The sequence below is a fragment of the Aythya ferina genome, assembly GCF_964211825.1.
Source record: "Aythya ferina genome assembly, contig: HAP1_SCAFFOLD_37, whole genome shotgun sequence".
In the NCBI taxonomy this organism is placed as follows: domain Eukaryota; kingdom Metazoa; phylum Chordata; class Aves; order Anseriformes; family Anatidae; genus Aythya; species Aythya ferina.
Genome location: NW_028181461.1, coordinates 36,876 through 56,277, shown reverse-complemented (window position 1 = coordinate 56,277; position 19,402 = coordinate 36,876). Strand labels below are relative to the sequence as shown.

The following is a 19,402-nucleotide window of genomic DNA, read 5'->3' as shown; positions in this document are numbered from 1 at the left end:
TTTACAGCTGCAATCTGTTTGCTTTATTCTTGGAAAAGGAAACACATGAAGAGGGATGGGAGGTTCCAGCTGCTCAGGACACCCAGGTCTCTGGGGAAGGCCCAAATGCCTGGGTCCTCAGAGGGCAGAGGCTGGGGAATTGGAGTTTTCTGGAGGAGCTGCCAGGCCCAGCAGCCCCCGGGCAGTGGTAAAGAGGTTGAGGGGTGCAGCACCATCGGTGATGAGGGTCGACTGGAGTCCCAGGCCTTGCAGCAGCTTCACCTGGAGATGGGCACAGTGCTAGTCATCCCTCCCAGCACACCACAACCCTGGCAGACCATACCCTCTCCAGCGAGTCCAAGCAGGCACTGCCTCCTGGAAGCCCTGTCCTCCTTGAGCCGCTTCCCCACTCAGACCTGCCCCACGGAGACCCCTCCCCACTCAGACCTGCCCCATGGAGACCCCGCCCCATGGAGACCCCTACCAACAGCCTGCCCCCCAAGGCTCAACACCCACAAAGCCCCACCCGCTCCCAGGGATCCAACCCCCCCAAGCCAGAGCCCAGCCTCTGCAGCCTCCACCCCTCCAAGAGGCCATACCTGATGCCACGCCTCCCACAAAATGGCCACACCCCTCTTAGGGCACACCCCCTCTTAGGCCACGCCCTACTCACCTGCAGCTCAGGCCCAGCCCGGGCGATGTCCCGAATGGTGTCGGGACCCAGGGCCTTGGCCACCTCCCGCACCCGCGAGGCCTCCACATCCGCCAGCGCCTGGGCCCGTGCCGCCTCTACCTCCGCCCGGGCCCGCTGCGCCTGCACCTCCTGCGCCTGCACCCGCTCCAGCCGCTTCAGCTCCGCCTCCTGGGGGTGGAGAATGCATAGGGCCCGCCCCCTTTTGCTGGAAGACACGCCCACCCACCACAGGCCCCTCCCACTGAGCCCATGGGCATGCTGCTCATAGGTTATATGCCCCATCATAGGGGGCAGGGCTAGAACGGGACACGCCCCCTAGGACAGCCCCACCCCCTCATCCCAGCTCCTCCCCAACCCCAGGCCACCTGAGGCACAATTAGCCCCTCCCCCTTCCGTCAGGCTCCACCCCCTGCCACCAGGCCCCACCCCCTCCCTTCAGGCCCCGCCCCCAACGCACCGTCTCTATGGCGATAGCCTCAGCCTTGAGCTTGGCCTGGAGGATGGCAGCTTCACCCTCGATGCGGGCAGCCTCCGCCCGGGCCTGAGCCTCTGCGCGTGCCACCCCCGCGCTCTCCACCGCTGCGCTGTGGGGCTGCGTCACACACCGTGCCCGCCACGGGCCGCACCCCCTCCCTCCACACCTTCCACCCCCAGCCCCACACCTCCGCCCCAGTGCCCTCGGGAAGATGGAGGACCACAGGACCACCCTGGGAAAGCTGCAGAGCCCCAGCACACTGTGGGGGGATGGAGGGCCCCGGTACACCCAAACCCACTGAGGAAGACCTCAGTACATGCTGGGAAGGTGGAAGACCCCGGTGCCTGTGGGCAAGCAGAAGCCCTCAGAGCCCCCAGGGCAGTGCATAACGAGGAGATGGCTGACCTGAGAGCCTCGAGCTCCAGCAGTTCTCTGCGTGCCCGCTCAGCCTCAGCCTGGTCAAGGAGGCGCTGTCGTTCCAGGCGTCCTCGGGCCTCCTGCGCTAGGCGCTCTGCCTCATGCCTGTTGACAGAGACCAAGGGATGCGAGATGTATCCCTTTGTTAGGCATTGGAACAGGCTGCCCAGGGAAGCGGTGGAGTCACCATCCCTGGAGGTCTTTAAAAGACGTTTAGATGTAGAGCTTAGGGATATGGTTTAGTGGGGACTGTTAGTGTTAGGTCAGGGGTTGGACTCGATGATCTTGAGGTCTCTTCCAACCTAGACAATTCTGTGATTCTGTGATGTATGGGACACTGGGGACAGGGTGGGACACAGGCTACGCTGGAGATATGGGGGAAACTGGGGGTGTGGGGAGGCAATGAGGATATGGGGCATGTTGGGAACATGGGGAAACAGGGCATGCTGAGGGTATGTGGCATGTAGGAGATGTGGAAACACATGGAAGGAAGTTTTGGGACATGGGGGATATGGAGGACATTTGAGGACATGAGGGATGTGGGGAAGACAAACGGGGATATGGCAACACAGGGCATATGGAGAGCCAAAAGTAAACATTTGGGGACATGGAGGGACTTTTGGAGAATCAAGGGAGACCTGTCATTGGCCTCCTGGGAGTTAGTGGTGATCCTAACAGCAAACTGTGAGGTGCACTGGAGAAAGACATGGGACATGAGGTGATATGGGGAAACATGGGGACCTAGCAGCAGCCTCCTGGGAGTTGGTGGCAATCTCGATAGCCAGCTGGACACTGCGCTGCAGGGCATCGCGGGTGCGCTGGTCCACAGGCTCCACACTCTGGATGTCGACGCTTGTCACCACCAGCCCATTGGGGGCAAAGCGGAGCTGCTCCCGCAAACGCCCACTCTCATCGAAGCCAAACACAGCTGAGCAGATGAGACGATTTGAGTTCTGGGGACATTGGGGACATCAGCGTCACTTGGGGATGTTGAGGCCGTTGGGGCAGTGGGGACACTGGGGAACATACGGGGCTTCATTGATGCCAAACAGAGCCGAGCAGAACAGCCTGTTTGAGTTCTTGGGACATTGGGAAATTCCTGATGTCCCCAGTGACTCTTGGGCACATCAGAGGCTCAGGGGGACAACGGAGACCCAGGGTAATATGCAGGAGCCACAAGGTTATGCCGAGTGACACAGAAGGGGCACACGTAGTGTTGGGGGGGGATGTTGAATCTGAGTGGACCATGGTCACACATGCAACATAGGAAGACATGTGGGGGCATAGGTGACACAGGATGGTGCACCAATGACCCAGAGTACCATGGCAGGAGGAGGGGGTGGAGGCACTGGTGATGCAGGTGAAAGTGGGGGTACTTGGGCTTGACCAAGGGAAAATATGTATGACCAACAAGACCTTGTGGAAGTCATCAAAGGTGACGGCAGCAACAGCACCACGCACACGGGAGGCCAGGGCCTTGCAGGCATCACCCACAAAGTCAGGGACACTGAAGAGGCGCCCCAGATCTTTCGGTTCTTCTGGTACCTCGAAGTGCCTGCAAGGAAAGTGTCCTCAGGTCTCTCCCACGCCAGAGTGCTCCCACCCTGGTCCTTGATCCTGGCCTGATCCTACTCCCACTGCCATAACCCACCTCTGTCCCAGAACCACCAACCAAAGGCCAAAGCATCAGTCTCTACCCAACAGCCAAGCTGCACCTCCTGGCTCTAGCACATGCTCCCTAACTAAAGGTTTTGTCCCCAGTGATGACCCAGGATCTGGTCTGTCCCCATATTGTTGTCAGTGCCTCCACCAGATCCTGCCCCACCTCCTCCTTGTCCTCCTAGCCCAGTCCTGCCCAAGCAGCATCACTGCCCAATAACCCCAATGCCACCCACGGCCTAACCATGACCCCACAGCCCAAGTCCTGACCCCACAGGGCTCAAGGCCCTATCCCCAGCGTCCAAGACTATCCCAAATCCAACCCCACCCCCAGCCCCTAGCCATGTCCCCAAGCCTCACGCTCAATCCCATCCCACACCATTTACCTGAGATGGTTCCAGGCCCCCACCCTCATCACCCATCCCCATGGCCCACCAACATAAGCCTCACCCACCAGTTGTAGGCCAGCTGGAGCTGGAGGCGGGCATGGTCAGCAGTCTCGATGGTCACGATGTCAGCACAGAAATCAGGGCCAAGGCGGAGGCAGAGGCTGCGTCGGGCATGGGGCCGCTTGGGGCGGCCTGCTGAGAGGGACAGGACCGTCAGCTGCTCCCCAGGACCCAGCACCACCAGTTCAGGGCCCAGCACCACCCTGCAACACAGCAAGAACATGCCAAAGCCATGACACATAGGTCCCAGCACTGTCACACGCACCACGGAGACCAATACCACCCTGGCACATCAAGGACATGCTGTGACACATGGGTGAAGGCACAGTCACACTGGAGCCCAACACTCCCTTGTGTTGTAACAAGAACATGGAAAGGACATGGGTCACATGCTGAGGATACAGATCACAAGATGGGGACACACCAAGGACTTATCACAGAACCACAGAATCTCAGACTGGTTGATGTTGGAAGGCAACTCTGGAGATCACCTTGTCCAAGCCTCCTGCTCAAACAGGGCCACCTAGAGCCAGTTGCCCAGGACCATGTCCAGACAGCTTTTGAATATCTCCAAGGTGGGAGATTCCACAACCTCTCCAGGCAGCCTGTGCCAGTGCTCAGTCACTCTCATAGTGAAAAAGCAAGAGGGAATCTCTTATGATTTAGTTTGATCCCATTGTCTCTTGTACTGGCACTGGGGACCACTGAAAATAGCCTGGCTCCCTCTTCTTTGACCACCCCGGCACTCAGGTATTTATCTACATTAATAAGACCCAAGCCTTCTCTTCTCAAAGCTCAAAAGTCCAGCTCCCCCAGCTTTTCCTCCAGGAGACGTGCTCCAGGCCCTTCATCATTTCTGTGGCCCTTCATTGGACTTTCTCTGCAGGATGGGCAGGTCTCTATTGTAATGAGGAGCCCAGAACTGGATGCAGTGCTCCAGGTGTGGCTTCACCAATGCTGAGCAGAGAGGTGCATTACCTCAACCTGCTGGCAACACTTTGCCTAATGCAACCACTAGCTGTCACTGTGGCAAGGGCACATTTCTGCCTTATGTTGGACTTTGTGTCCACCAGGACCACATTTTGCAGAACATTTTCTGCAAAGTTGCTCTGCAGCTGGGCAGCCCCAGCATAAATGGTGTGTGGGGCTGTCCCTCCCCAGGTTCAGGACTTTGTACTTGTCTGTGTTGAACTCCATGAGGTTTCTGCCTGTCCAGTTCTCCAGCCTATCCACGTCCAGACCCTCCTGTGTTACGGCAGCAGGACCCTCTGGCATCTCAGCCACTCCCCCCAGCTTTGTATAAATCACAGACTGGCTGAGGATCCACTCTGCCCCCTCACTGTCCAGATCATTACTGGAGGTGTCAAATATGACTGGAGTGAGTACTGATCCCGGGGGTACACCACCAGTTACCGGCCTCCAACCAGACTCCATGCCACTGGTCACCACTCTCTGGGCTCAGCTGCTGAGCCACTCTTCAGTCCACCCTGTTCTGTGCTCATCCAGCCCAGGCTGCAGCAGCTTGCCTGTAAGGATCTTATGGGGGACTGTGTCAAAGGCCTTCCTGAAGCCCAGGCAGACCATATCCACCAGTCTCCCCTTGTCTACCCGGCCAGTCATTTCATCACAGAATGCTACCAACCATGTTCATCAAGCCTGACTTCCCCTTGGTAAATCCACGCTGATGATTTTCCTGTCCTTCCTGTGCCTTGAGATGGTTGCCAGGATTAGCTGCTCCATCACCTTCCAAGGGATCGAGGTGAGGCAGACGGGCCTGTAGTTCCCTGGCTCCTCCTTTTCGCCCTTGAAGGAAAGTGTAGCACTTGCTTTCCTCCATTCTTCAGTCATCTCTCCCAGTTGTCGTGACCATTCAAAGATCACCAAGCAAGGTGTTGCAATGACATCAGCCAGCTACTTCAGCACTTGTTGTTGCACCCCATCAGGGCCTATGGAACTATATATACACCCAATTTGCCTAAGTATCCTCAAATCTGATCCTCTGCCACCAAGGTCATGCTTTACTCCAGGCTTTCTCCCTGGTCTCCAGAGCCTAGGATACCTGAAGACTGGTGTGTCTGATATAGACCGAGGCGAAGGTGGCATTCATTCCCACAGCCTTTTCTACATCCTGTGTCACTAGGTCCCGTGCTTCATGCAGCACTAGGCCCATATTTTCTTTTGTCTTCCTTTTGCCCTTTCTGTACTTGTAGAAGCCCTTCCTGTTACCTTTGACATCCATTGCCAGATTGAGCATTGGCTTTCCAATCTGCAACCCTACATGCTTGAACGGTGTCTCCATTTTCCTCTTAGGTTACCTGTTCCTGCTTCCATTTTCTTTATGTTTCCTTTTTGTGTGTGAGTTTGGCCAGGCTTGTTTATCCACGCAGATCTCCTGACATTGTTGACCTACTTCCTGCTCTTGGGATGGACTGCTCCTGAGCTTGGAGGAGGTAAGCTTTCAGAATCCCATAGGACTCTCACAAGCAGGTCTTTGGAGAAGCCAGTTTGCCCTCCTAAAGTCCAGGCTTGTGATCTTGCTTTTTGTCTTGCTTCTTCCCCTCAGGAGCCTCAACTCCACCATCTCAGGGTTACTGCAACCATGGCTGCCTTTGACATTCATATCCTGCAACTGAACACAGATCTCTAACTCCTTTTGTTGATACCCCAATGCTGCATGCACTAGGAAACAGACCCTTCAGAAGAGGCTCCCCAACGTGCTCATTTCCCAGAAAGTGTGTTTTCTTTCCCCATAATCATGTCCAGAGGGTTGGACTAGCTTTAGCAGTCCTTCCACAGCATCCTGGATCCAGGCTCCTAGCAGACAGCAAAAGAGACCAGGTTGACCAATGGTTGCCTCCATCCCCTGAAGCATGCCCACCAGCATCACTCACCAGTTCCTCCCAGTGCTCCTACATGGCTCAGGGTCAGTCTGCCCAGATGTTTCATTTGAAAACACACCCAGATCCTGACTCCTCAGCTTTGAGAGCAGCAAACTTATTACACAGCTGCAAGCTGGGGAGCAGGACAACTCCTCTTGCCATCAGAGATCTCCAGCTTCCAGCCTTTGCCTTCCTCAGAGTTTGCACATACCAATCTGCTAGGAACAGGCTCTGTCTAGCTCACATGCCAAGGACATGCCATGACATGGAGGTCCCTGCTCCTGCTCCCCAGGGCCCAGCACCGCCAACTCAGAGCCCAGCAAAAGCCTGCAGGGTCACATGCTACAGATATGCCAAGGATATGGATCATACCCAAGGACATGCTGCAGACACATGCTAGGATACATGGGTCCCCACGCTGTCGCCCAGTCCTCAGGGCCTAGAACCACCCAACAACACACCAGAGACAGAGATGAGTGGTCTAGACACATGAAGAACATGCCATGCCAAGTGTCCCAGCATTATCACCTGCTCCCTAGGCCCCAGTACCACCAGTTTGGAGCCTATTACTACCCTGTACCTGCACACACCAACTTTATGCCATGGACACCGTCCACTTGCCAAGGACACGCAATGACAGGTAGGTTCCTGAACCACCTGCTCCTCAGGGCTCAGGACCACCAGAATGGGGCCTAACACTATCCTGGGCCAGTACATGCTGATGACACACCAAGGACATGAGTTACATGCCAGGGACATGCAATGACATGCAGGTCCCTGCATTGTCACCTGCTCCTTAGGGCCCATTGCCAGCCTGTGGGATCACACATCAAGGACAGGAGTTACGTGACAGAGACTGCCAAGGATGTGTTACAAGTCCCTACACTGTCACCTGGTCCCCAGGGCCCTGCATGGCCAACTCGAAACGCAGCACGACTTCACACCCTGTCAAGGACAAGCAAAGGGTCACATGCCAAAGTACATTGGGTCTGGCTGGGATGGAGTTAATTTTCTTCAAAGCAGCTTGCATGGTGCTGTGGTTTGCATTTGGGACCAAAATAGTGTTTATAACACACCAAGGTTTCAGCTATTGCCGAACTGCACAGCACCAAGGCCTTCTCAGCTCCTCTGGCTGCCCTGCAAGCAAGGAGCCTCAGGGTGGGCAAGAAGTTGGGAGGGGACACAGCCAGGACAGCTGACCCCAACTGGCCAAAAGGCTATTCCAAACCGTATGATGTCATAAAAGTTTGTATTTTATAAAAGCTGGGAGAAAGGAGGAAGAAGGGGGACATCTGGGATGCTGGCACCTGTCTTGCCAAGTAACCATTACACTTGATGAGCCCTGGGAATGGCTGAACATCACCTGCTGATGGCAAGGAGTAAATGAACTCATTGTTAGATTTCTCTTGCTTGCACACAGAGCTTTTACTTTACCAACCAAACTTTATCTCAACCTGAGGCTTTTCTCACCTTCACCTTTCCAATTCTCTCCCCCATCCCACTGGGGGATGTGAGCAAGCAGCTGCATGGTGCCAAGTGCCAAGCAGCCTACCAGGGTTAAACCCACAACATAAGGACGTGCCTAGGACATGCCCAGGACACACAAGTCCCCACACCATCACCTGCTCCCTGGGGCTTGGCACCACCAACACTGGGCTCTGCATCGGTCAGTGGGGCCACCTACCACAGATGTGCCAACAGTAACATCATCTAAACCCAGCACCACCTTCTGCATCACCTCCGTGCCCGAATCTTCCTCCTGCATCCCCCCCACCATATCCACCACGACCCTGCCCCGCCATGCCCACAACCACAGGTGCTCACCGTGCCCGCCGCTCCCGGTAGTCGTAGACCTGCACAGCAGCGTTGTGGGGCACCTGGTAGGTGACGGCGCGGGTGCGGTCACGGTGCTGGACCTCAGCATCCGGGCTCGAGGAGGAGGGGATCCCAGCATCCAGACCAGTGCGGTCTCCACGGGCTTCGGCCAGCAGTGCCTCCACCCCAGGGGGCAGCTCCTTCTCCCACAGCTCCTCGGACTCCGTCAACATGTAGGTCTGGCCCGTCACCACCCGCACCTGCATTCACACCCACCTCATGGTGCCGCTGGGCTGGGACGGCCGCTGGGGGCACTGGGAAGGGATTTGGAGGGCACTGGAAGCACTTGGAGGGTGTATGAAGGCATTAGGAGGGGCACTGGGAGCATTGGGAGTTTGGGGGCACTGGATGGGTATAAGGGACACTGGGAGCACTAGAATGGTGTGTCTGGGGACATTGGGAAGGTCTGGGGGAACTGAACAGGGGTTTGAACACACTGGAAGCAGATATATGGGATACTGGGAGCCCTGGGATGGACTGTGGAAGGTGACGGGGGGTACTGAAAGGGGGTCCAGGGTGCACTGGGAGCATGTCTGGGGCCACATGGGATACTGGGAGCACTGGAAAGCAGTCTGTGGAATACTGGGGTAGGTTATAGAAAGCACTGGGAAGGGAGCTAGAGGCACTAAGATGGATTTTGGGAGCACTGGGAGAGGGTCTGGGGATACTGGATTGGGATATGGGGGCACTGGAGGAATGTGGAACACTGGCAGGAGAACTGGGAGCACTGGGGGTGGGAGTGGAGGGCTATAGTGAGCTCACTATATTACTTGGTCTATAGGGAGTCCTGGCTGATTTGGAGAACTACGGGGAGCTATGTGCATTACAGGAAGCTACTGAGGGCAATGGGGAGGACCTACAGGCATCCGTGGGGGCTGCACGGTGCTATAGAGGGCTGTGGGTGAGTGGGAAATATTTATATGGGACTACAAAGGATTACTGGGGGCTATAAGGAGCTGCTAGAAGTCTACAGGGAGCAGTAATGGGATTATGGGGAGCCACAGAGAGCTAAAGGAGGCTATAAGGCAGCTATAGGAGACATTATGGGCTATAGGAGGCCACAGGAAAATCAGCTACAGGGAGCTACGAGCTCCAGGGGAGCTAGAGCAGCAGGGCAGGCACCTTGCCAGTGCGGATGTCGCGCACATAAATGCCCTCGTTGTCAGCTAGGGCCACAGCCTGGCGACGTTCCAGCACAGCCACCTCGGCGGGCGGCACGTACTCGAGGGGGCCCCGGGCCAGCCAGCGGTCACCTGCGCGCCGTATCACCTCTGTCCCCTCCTGGAGATGTGGGGATACCATCAGCAACCAGCCTGGGGACGCAGGGACGAACGGACCCCTACCCAACCCCTGGCTGGGGACATGGGGACAGACGCACACCTCATGGCCCTCTGCTACCAGCCAGTCTGAAGGCATGGAGACAGGGAGCACCCCCACAGCCTGCCAGCTTGGGGACAGCACCCCCTCCCATTGTCCTCTGCCACCGACCTGGCTTGGGGACCCAATGATAAAGACAGATGTCCCCCCAAGTGTCCCCTGAGACCCCCATAATCCCCCAGACATCCCCCACATACCCACCTGCCCCCAGGTACTCGACCATCCCCCATGACATCCAGCCACCGGTGGGTCCCCCAGTTGTCCCCTTTGTCCCCAAATCACTCCTGGTGGCCCCGGGCATCCCAGGCTCCCTGGACCCCCAGTTTCTCCCAGGTGCCTCCAGGTGATCCTGCAAGCCTGGGTGCCCCCTGGGTCACCTCACTGGTGTCCTTGATCGTCTGGAGTGCCTGAAGCAGTAGCCCCTCATCCTCAGAGAGCACAAAGACATCCTGGATGCCATCCTGGAGCCGCTCGCCTGGTTGCAGAAAGAAGGACCTCTCCCCCTGGGGACGTGGGAATGTGTCACCAGCAGGGCAAGGAATGGCAATGTGGTGAGGACACGGGGCAGGGGCATGGGGTACGGTGACACACAGTACAGGGATATATGTAAGAGGGCATTAGGGCCCCTCAAGGATTCCTTTGGGTCCCTGTGGACCACTTTTAAGACCTTCAGGGAAGTCTACAGGTACATCAGGGCCAACTTCAAGTCCCTGGGGACCAACCATGGGCTGCTGTAGAAGCTTAGCATCCCTCATCAACACACTAAGGTTAATTTAGGTGTTGTAGGGTCCTTTGGGACCACCACTGAGATATTTGGGGATGCCTACGTGTACATCAAGGCCACCCATGGGCTCCTTGGGGGCACTCGGGGCACCTCAGGGGTCATGCCAGGATCCCTCAGGGATAACTTTGGGACTTTAAGGGATGCCTCAGAGATGCATTAGGGTCCCTTGGGGCCACCTTTGAGACCTCTGGGGACACCTATGCATATACCAGATTCCCTCAGAGCCATCTGTGTGGCCCTTGGGGCCACCCTCAGGTCCTGAGGTCCACACTTGGAACCCCTGGGGCACCTTACTGTCCCCCGCTGATACATTAGGGGCACATTATGTCTTAGAGCTGCTCAGGACCACACCTTTGCTACCTGTGGAGAAGCTAAGGCCACATTAGGTCACCTGCAAGTCCCTGGGGTGCCCACCTTGATCACACGCTGCTGGCCCAACTGGGGCTGCCCGTTGGGCCCCACGGGGTCGAGCACCACGCAGTACTGCCGGGGACCCAGCGTCGTCACCTGCACCTCAGCCACCACCTCCTCAAACACCTCTGGGACGTAGGCCTCGCTCTGCTGCTGCGTCACCAGCCACTCCTCACCCGTGCGGCGCACCCGGCCCTGTGCATCCTCAAAGGTCCGTACAGCTCGCAGGTGCAGGGCTTTCTACGGGAGGGAAGGACAACAGTGGGTGATGGGACACCAAAAGCTGGCCCCGCCAGGCCTTGTCACCTGTGTGGGCAAGGTGACAGGGTTATGGGACTTCAGACTCGTCCCATAGGGTCCTTGTTATGTGTGGGTGAAGGGAAGACAGGGATATGGTGGATTGCAGCAGGGCTGGACCCTCTAGAGATTCCTTGTTACCCACAGGTGCAGGGAAAAAGGGGACACAGTGGGCTCACAGCAGGGGGAATGGGACCCTCAAACATATCCCCAAGGAGCCTCGTCACCTGCGGGTGCAGGGGGCACAGGGGGGTGATGGTACCCCACACCTATCCTGGAAGGTCACTTGCCACCTTGGGTGCAGGAGAACAGGGACAGAGAACCCCAAAACCCATCCTGAAAGGTCCCTAACACCTGTCTGTGCCCGGAGCATGTAACAGGACCCCCAAATCAGGTCTTTGTTACCTATCAGTACAGCAGAAATAGGGTCATGGTGGGCTGGTGGGGACAGGATACCCAGAGGGTCCACATCACCCCCTGAGGCAGGGGGAACAAAGACAGCATAGCTGAGGGGGACAGTGCCCCTCACACAGTCCTCAACACCCATGGGTGCAGGGGGCATGGCAACATGGTGGGTCGGAAGGTCCCCCAGAGGGTTCTCATCACCCATGGGTGCAATGGGGACAGTGCCATGATGGATCAGGGGGATAAGACCCTTCACCCACCCTGGAGGATCCTTGTCACACCCATGGTTGCAGGAGAATAGGTACAAGGACCCCCAAACCCAGTCCAGAGGGACCTCCAGAGGCACCACGGGCATGGCTACGATACTGGCTCAGGTCCTGGAGAGTCCCTGTCATCTGCAGGGGCAGGGGAAACCACGGGCAAGCGTCACGATGCCAGGTACCTTGTCGGTGAGGACGTAGGCGTCCACAACGTCAACCACCTCCTCGTAGACACCAGGCAGGTAGGCACCCACCCGCTTCACCAGCCACTCCTCCCCTGGGAGCAGAGGGATGGGGCTAAGGATGCTGCAGTGCTGGGCAGGGTGGGGACTGGGAGTCCCAGGGGGACTGGGATGGGATGGGTTTTGAGGGGACTGGGGCATATGCAGGTCCTAAGGGTGCTAAGCATCCTATAGATCTTAGGTGTCCTAAAGATGCAGGGAGCAAAGGGCCCTAGGGGGCAGATGGGAGAATCCTAAGGGTGCTGGAGGTACTGGTAGTTATGGGAGCCCTGTGGGTGCTGGGAATCTTGAGGGGCTAGGGGCTAAGACAGGGTCCCACAGGTGCTATGGGAGAGGAGGGAGGTTATGGGGGGGGGGGTTGGATGGATGTGTTGGGGATCACAGGGGCGCAGTGGGGGCAGACAGGGATGCTGGAGGTGCTGTAGGGTGAGAGGGGGGGCTGGACAGTGGAATGGGAATGCGGCAAACCGCAGGCAAGCTGAGGGATGAGGCAAGTGTCCCACACATGCTGCAGCATGGGGAGGGGTGCCCAGGCGTGCTTCTGAATAACACAGAAATCCCATGGGTGTTAGGGGGTGACACAGGGCTCCCAGTGGTGCTGGAGGGGTCCCATGGGTGCTCAGGATGCTGGCAGTCCCAGGAGGGCTGTCAGACAACACAGAAGGTGCGTGCATGCTTAGAGAAGACACAAGGATTGCGGGGGTGCTTGGGGTCCCAGAAGTTCTGGGAGATGGGTTGGGGTGCTGCAGGCTCCAGGGGCACTCTCAGATGACACAGAGCTCCCATGGGTGCTGAAGGGTGACATGGGAATCACAGAGGGTCTGGAGGGGGAGAAGAGGATCCCAGGGTATGGGGTGTGGTGTCCCAGGGCTGCCTTCAGGCAACACTGGGTGCTGAGGGGGGGACACCAGAGGCACAGGGTGACACTGAGCCAGCTAACACTGAGTGAGGGCTGAACCCAGGAAGCCGCCGTGGCTACCAGGGAGTCCTGGAGTGTCACCGGGTGCAACGGGGTGCCCACGAGTGCTACCTGTGACGCGGCGGATGCCCTGACGGTCGAGGCACTCCTTGCGTGCCCGCAGGCGGATGGCCTGGTTGTGCCCGATGACAGTGGCCTGCAGCGTCTCCACCACCTCCACCTCCTTGCGGGGGATGTAGGTACCTGCATGCAGGCAGCACCATCAGCCCCCAGCTCCCTGAGCTCTCCCCAGGGGGTCCTCAGGAAGGTGTCCCTGCTCACCAGGACCCTCGAAGAGCCACTCGTCGCCTGCTACGAACTTGTTAGAATCCTCGTCCTCAAAGTCAAGCAGGGCCCGAAGGTGCAGGGCGGTGTCAGCCAGCACCACCTGCAGTGGGGTGACACCCTGGGGACACAGATGTCAGAAGAGAGTTGAGTGAGACAACGTGGGGGCATGGGCATCGTAGTGGAGGTGTGGCAGATGTGGAGAGTGAGAGGGATGCTTTCAGGGGTTGTCCTGGGGGCACAGTAGAAGACACGGGGACACAGAGGGGTCACTGCAGGAGACGTAGATGGGAAGTGTCACTGTGGACTAGGTGGGGACACGGGGTCACAACAGGGCTGTGAGGGTAAGGGGGGTACAAGGGTCCTTGCAGGGAAATGGTGGACATGGGGGTCACTGTGATGGACCTGAGTTTAACCCTGGGGACTGGGACACAGGTTTTCACCATGTGGGATGTGGGCGACAGGCTGGGGATGGGGACAGTACAGGGGCACGAGTGACACTTTGGCGACAGAACACACTGAAGGGATTGGAAACAATGCAGGGACACCTTGGGGAGAGGTACACAGGCTCAGCGCAAGGACAAGGATGACACACTGAGGGGGAGGGGGCTACAGTATAAATTCTGGGCCATGAGATGGCTAGAGCAGGTATGGAAGAGAACGGGGAACTATAGGGGCTATAGGAGCTGTGAGAAACAAGAGGGGGATTAGAGGAGCTCTAGGGGCTATGGGTAGCCATGGAAGGTTACAGAGATGTGCTACAGAGAGGGATTGTGGAGTCTAGAGAAGTTACAGGAGGCTAGGGGGTGGGAGAGTGGGAGGGAGCAGAGGAAGTACAGCGGTGCCAAATGAACTGTAGGAGCTACAGGGGTGCTGAGGAGCCTCTAAAGAGCTGCAGGAATACATGAGCAGGTAGCTGGAAGGATTACAGAAAAACCCAGTGGGCTACAGGAACTCTAAGAGAGCCATTGGTGAGCTAGAGGTGTTCCAGGGGTCATGAAGGGCTAAAATAGCTGAAGCAGCTATAGGGGACCACAGCAAACTGCAACTAAGCTATAACAGGCCACGGTGGGGCTAAGAGTTATAGAAGACTGTCATATGCTACAAGAGCTGGGTGGCTGTCTATAACTACCAGGAAGGCTACAGGGGCCTGGGGGGGGCACTGCAGGGAGGGCGGTGTTACAGGTACCTGCTGGAGCTCCTCGCCAGGGTACAGGGGGAAAGGCTCCTGGGCCAGGCGGACATCGAGGTCAGCGTGCCGCAGACGGACCTGTCCCGCGCCATCGACCAGCACAGCCCCCGTAGGGCTCCGGGCCACGGGGTTGAGCACCACACAGTAGTGGCGGGGGGGCACCATCACCATGCGTTTGGGCGCAAACACCACCCTGTGGATACCCCCACACTGCTCCCCTCAGCTCTACAGAGCCCCCAGGGCCCTATGGAACCCCTCAAGTCCTCCACAGCCCCAGTCTAGCCCCACAGCCCTCCTATGGCCCTCTACAGCCTTATGGAACCAACTCGGTCCTATAGAGGTCCTACGATCCTACAGAACCCTCAAAAAACCCCCAACAGCCCCACAGAGCCCCTGCAGCCCTGTACACCTTCCCCGTCCCAAGGGCCCATGAAGTCCACATAGTCCTATAGAGACCCCCAACACCTCCCACTGTCCTAAAGAGCCCCCGCAGAGCTTCCTCAAACATCACTCACAGCCCTGTAAATCCAGATCACTCTGTAGCTACATAAATCCCCCCCACCCCATAGCACGAATGTTTTGTAGTCCTGCCAACCACAGCATGGCACTCCCACCCCACAGCTGCCCCCCCCCCCCCCACCATAGCATCCACATCTTTTGCTGTAGGAAGGAGACTGCCCCAAAGCACCCACCTCTCGTGGTCCTGCCTGATGTAGGTGTGGGGCCCAACCTCCACACGAGTGACGTTACTGTTGAGGTCCAGCACGTGGACATAGTGGTAGGGGGGTATGCGGATCACAGGGTCTTCCATCGGGTAGGAGGCTTCGCCGTGCAACAGGAGACTTTGCCACGGGGACGGGCGAGCTTGCTGTGGGACAGAACAGCCTGCTGTGGCTCACCGTGGGAGTGGCAGGCCTTGCCACAGGCCAGAAAAGCTTAACCTGGGGCAGGTGAAGTCCCTGGCGGGCAGATGAAGTTGCCACGGGGTGGATGAGATTGCCAGGAGAGCAGAAGACCTCGCCGTGGGGTAGGAGACCACGTCACGGCTCACTGAGAGACCTCGCCACGGGCTCTGCGGTGGGGTAAGAGACTACATCATGGGACAGAAGGGCTTGCCAGGAGGCAGATGAGCTCGCTGCAGAGCAAAAGGACCTCTCCAGGGAGAAGACGAGCTCACACCGTGGGCTGGGCGACCTCGCCACGGGGAAGACGAGCTCACCGTGCCTCGGGTAAGCTCGCCACGGGCTGCGGCACCTCAAAATGGCCGGGAGACCTCGCCCCGGAGCAGGACAGCCTTCTGCCGGGCAGACGGCCCCGTCGCGGGGCAGAAGGAGACCTCACCTGGGGCGGCGAAGGAGATGAGCTCGCCGGGGGGGGGGGTCAGGAGATCTGCCCTGGGGCACAGCAGCAGGCGGCGGAGCGGGGGGAGCCCGGAAGAGCTCTTTGCCTTTGCCCTGGCCCAGCCCTGCACGCAAGGCAGAGCCCAGCCCACCGGGGCCGCCCCACGGGCCGGGATCTGCCCCCCACCCGCGGCGGGACTGACCCCAGGCAGGGCGTGCCCCCCCCCTACCCCTACCAAGGCGGATTTACCCCCAGGTAAACGCGGATTGACGCAGGGCAGCCCCCGCTCCCCGAGGCGGATCTGCCCCGGGCGGCTCCCCGTTTCTCCGGGCACACCCCGGGGGGGGGCGCGGGGCACGGCCGGGCTGGCTCCAGCAGCGGGCACAGCCCCGGGCCGGGCCGGGCCGGGCCCCCCCCCCCGGCAGGCTCCAGCCCGTCGCTAGGCGACCGCCGCCGCCATTTTGCCGGTCGCAGGCGCCGCTCCCTTTGCCCCCTTCCTCTCTCATTGGGAGGGGTTGGGGGGGGGGGGGGAGGTTTGTGATTTGTGGAAAAACTCTACAACTCAAAGCAAATGAGTTATAAAGTAGGCATGCGGTTTATTTCGGCGCCGGGCGTGTCCCAAAGGCATAAAGCAGCGACTTGCTGTGGTGATATGCAGTAAAAAGTTAGGCACGCAGGAAGTTTCCCACTACGCCTATGCATATTCATAACCTATCCCCGCTTTGTATTAAAATTAGCTCCAAGAAGTTATTTCCTTAAACTCCTCCATTCTGCGCCTGTGCAGTGCCATCGCAGTGGTCATCAGGGGGGTCGTGGGGATGAAGGCTGATAACTCCTCTTCATCGCCACTAGCTGCTCCCCTCCGGCTTTGGACAGACTCAGCTGCTCCTTGGCTCTTGCCCAAACCACACGGTCGGTCTCAGCTGGTTTTTTGAGACACGTTCCCCATTTTTGTCAGGAAACGTCCTCTGTGAGGGGCCCCGAGATTTCTTGTTTTGGTTAATTTGCACAGCAGTAAGCAAAGACACTCAGCGATGTCTATTTTAATGTGATTAGGCAAGCCTCCGTTCTTCCATCCCTGGCTTTAACAATAATGATTACTTTATTTAGAAATCATTAATGTGATTAAACAAGCCCCATTCTTCTAACCCTGGCTTCAGTGGGGGGCAGAGGAGGGTGACACGGGCCGAGAACGTGGGGATGGAGGGGCACAGGCGGTTATGCAGGGACAGGGGAGGACAGAGGGACACAGTGTGGGGACACCCAGGAGGGTGGTTGGGGACAGGGACCATAAATGATGGGGCCCTTGCTGTGTCCCCAGGGCTCACCCCCTGGGATGTGGCCCTACACCCCAACCTGCTGGCAGGGGCCCAGGGTCAAGTGCTGCAAACGCTTAGCAGCAGGGACCCCTGGGTGCAGTGGTGAGTGTGGGCAGGGCATCCCTGCTCGGCCTGTGTCACCAACTGTGGTGCCCTGTGTCACCCTGCTACCTCCAGGGTCACCCTGGGGTGCCACAGCTGGCCTGTTGGTTGCCCCAGCGTCCCCCAGTTTGCTTTGTGTTACCCTCTGGGATCCCATGTCACCCCTGTAAGCCTGTATTACCCTGACTTGCCCCACATCATCCCTGTGGTCCCAAGCTTACACTCTGTCTCTCTCAGGATCACCTTCTGTTATACCCTGAGGTCTGAGTCCCCTGGCGTGACCTAGGCCACCATGTGCCACTGCAGAGGCTCCTGGGTAACCCCATGCCACCCCATGGTGCCCTCTGTGTCACCCCAGGATCCCCTGATGTGTTCCATGATATTCTCTAGCACTGCACGGGGAACCTTGGTTCACCCCATGCCAACCCCCAGAGTCCCTGGCATGTCCCATGGCAGCCTATGTTAGGGTCCTCTGGTGTACCCCACACCATATCCAGTGGTTGCCTGTCACCCTCTGGGTCAGCTGGTGTCTCTCCATATTCCCCACGTCACCCAGTGCCAGCCCCTGGGGTTCCTTGCCTTACTTATGTCCCCACCATCAATCATCCCTGTGACTCTATCTCCCTCCTCGCTGTGCCTGTAACCCCTTTTGCACTACCAGAGTGTCCCCCAGGGTCACTGTGCTACCTGCAGGTGTCCCCGGGACACTCCTGGATGCTCTGCAGGTGGAGGACCTGGCCAGGATGCTGAGCTTCTCGGTGATGCAGGTGGCTGCAGTGCTAGACGTGAGTGGGTGATACGCAGGTAGTATAGGTGACATGTCGCTGGCATGGGTGACGTACGCATCACAGTGGTGAAAGGGGTGACAGCAGGTGACAAGTGGGTGACACAGATGCCACCTACTGCCACTCTCCTCTCTGCATGCCAACCTGCCCAGCACCTGGGGGACACCCATATCAACCTCAGGTCCCTCCAGCCTGTCTCCAGTGGCATCAGCCTGCTCCTGTGTCCCTGGGTGCAGGGGCTACAGCGCATCCAGACACCCTGGGTCCAGGGGTGATGGGGGAAGGGGTATGCCCTCCTTGCATCTCTAGGATGCCTGGATCCTCCAGATATGAACTGAGGGGCTTTGGGGAGAGGGGTTCCCTGTACTCTGAGGTCCCCAGGCCCATGTCAAGGCTGTTTAGAGGGCAGGAGGCAGATGGATGTCTGGATCTCTCAGATGCCTTAGATCCCCTGGACAGAAGCTGAGGTGATTTGAAAGAGAGGGCAAACCTGGACACCTAGATTCCTTGGATATAAGTGGAGCCATGCATGTTAGCACCCTGGTCACCTAGGTGCCTCAGAAACAGAAAACAGGGTAAACTGGACATGAGACACAGATTCAGAAAAGGGTTTATGTTGGAAGGCAATTCTGGAGGTCATCTGATCCAAGCCTCCTGCTCAAACAGGGCCACCTAGAGCCAGTTGCCCAGGACCATGTCCAGACAGCTTTTGAATATCTCCAAGGTGGGAGACTCCACAACCTCTCTGGGCAGCCTGTGCCAGTGCTCAGTCACCCTCATAGTGAAAAAGTGTTTCCTAAGGCTCAGAGGGAACCTGTTATGCTTCAGTTTGATCCCAGTGCCTCTCGTCGTGGCACTGGGCATCACTGAAAAGTGCTTGGCTCCATCTTCTTTGCACCCTCCACTCAAGTATTTATATACACTGATAAGATCCCCCCCTAGGCTATCACAGTCCCAGCTATCTCAACCTTTCTTCTTAGGAGAGATGCTACAGTCTCTTCATCATGTTTGTGGTCCCACTCAGGTGCTTCTGCCACTCCTCCCACTTCTGTGTCACCTGCAAAGTTGCAAAGGAGGCATGTCCCATCATAGTATCATAGAATGGTTTGGGTTGGAGGCCACCTTAAAGATCATCTAATTCTAGCCCTCTTCCCACTAGACCAGGTTGCTCAAAGCCCCATGCAACTTGGCCTTGAATGCTTCCAGGGATGAGGCAT

At 57.8% G+C, this 19,402-nt stretch overlaps 1 protein-coding gene and 1 long non-coding RNA gene across 3 annotated transcripts in view; one reads left to right on the top strand and one right to left on the bottom strand.

Moving 5' to 3' along the window:
• MVP (major vault protein) lies at positions 1–16,397 on the bottom strand. 2 transcript variants are annotated; one of them, XM_084539753.1, is made up of 17 exons: positions 16,229–16,397; positions 15,331–15,506; positions 14,636–14,831; positions 13,444–13,567; positions 13,234–13,365; positions 12,144–12,238; positions 11,003–11,239; positions 10,182–10,307; positions 9,550–9,708; positions 8,377–8,627; positions 3,679–3,876; positions 2,982–3,120; positions 2,307–2,518; positions 1,554–1,670; positions 1,131–1,257; positions 653–841; positions 1–261 (listed from the first exon to the last, which is right to left on the bottom strand). In XM_084539753.1, exons 2-17 carry the CDS (start codon positions 15,447–15,449, stop codon positions 118–120), a joined length of 2,565 nt encoding a protein of 854 aa, XP_084395879.1. In that variant the 5' UTR covers positions 15,450–15,506; positions 16,229–16,397; the 3' UTR covers positions 1–117. The 2 variants fall into 2 exon arrangements, with proteins under 2 accessions (XP_084395879.1, XP_084395878.1); XM_084539752.1 differs by lacking the exon at positions 16,229–16,397 and adding an exon at positions 15,980–16,187.
• Positions 15,514–19,402, top strand: part of LOC311428229 — a 14,730-nt gene continuing 10,841 nt past the window's right edge. Inside the window, exon 1 of the long non-coding RNA XR_014687628.1 lies at positions 15,514–15,867. This is a non-coding gene — a long non-coding RNA (uncharacterized lncRNA). The remainder of the gene's footprint in view (positions 15,868–19,402) is intronic.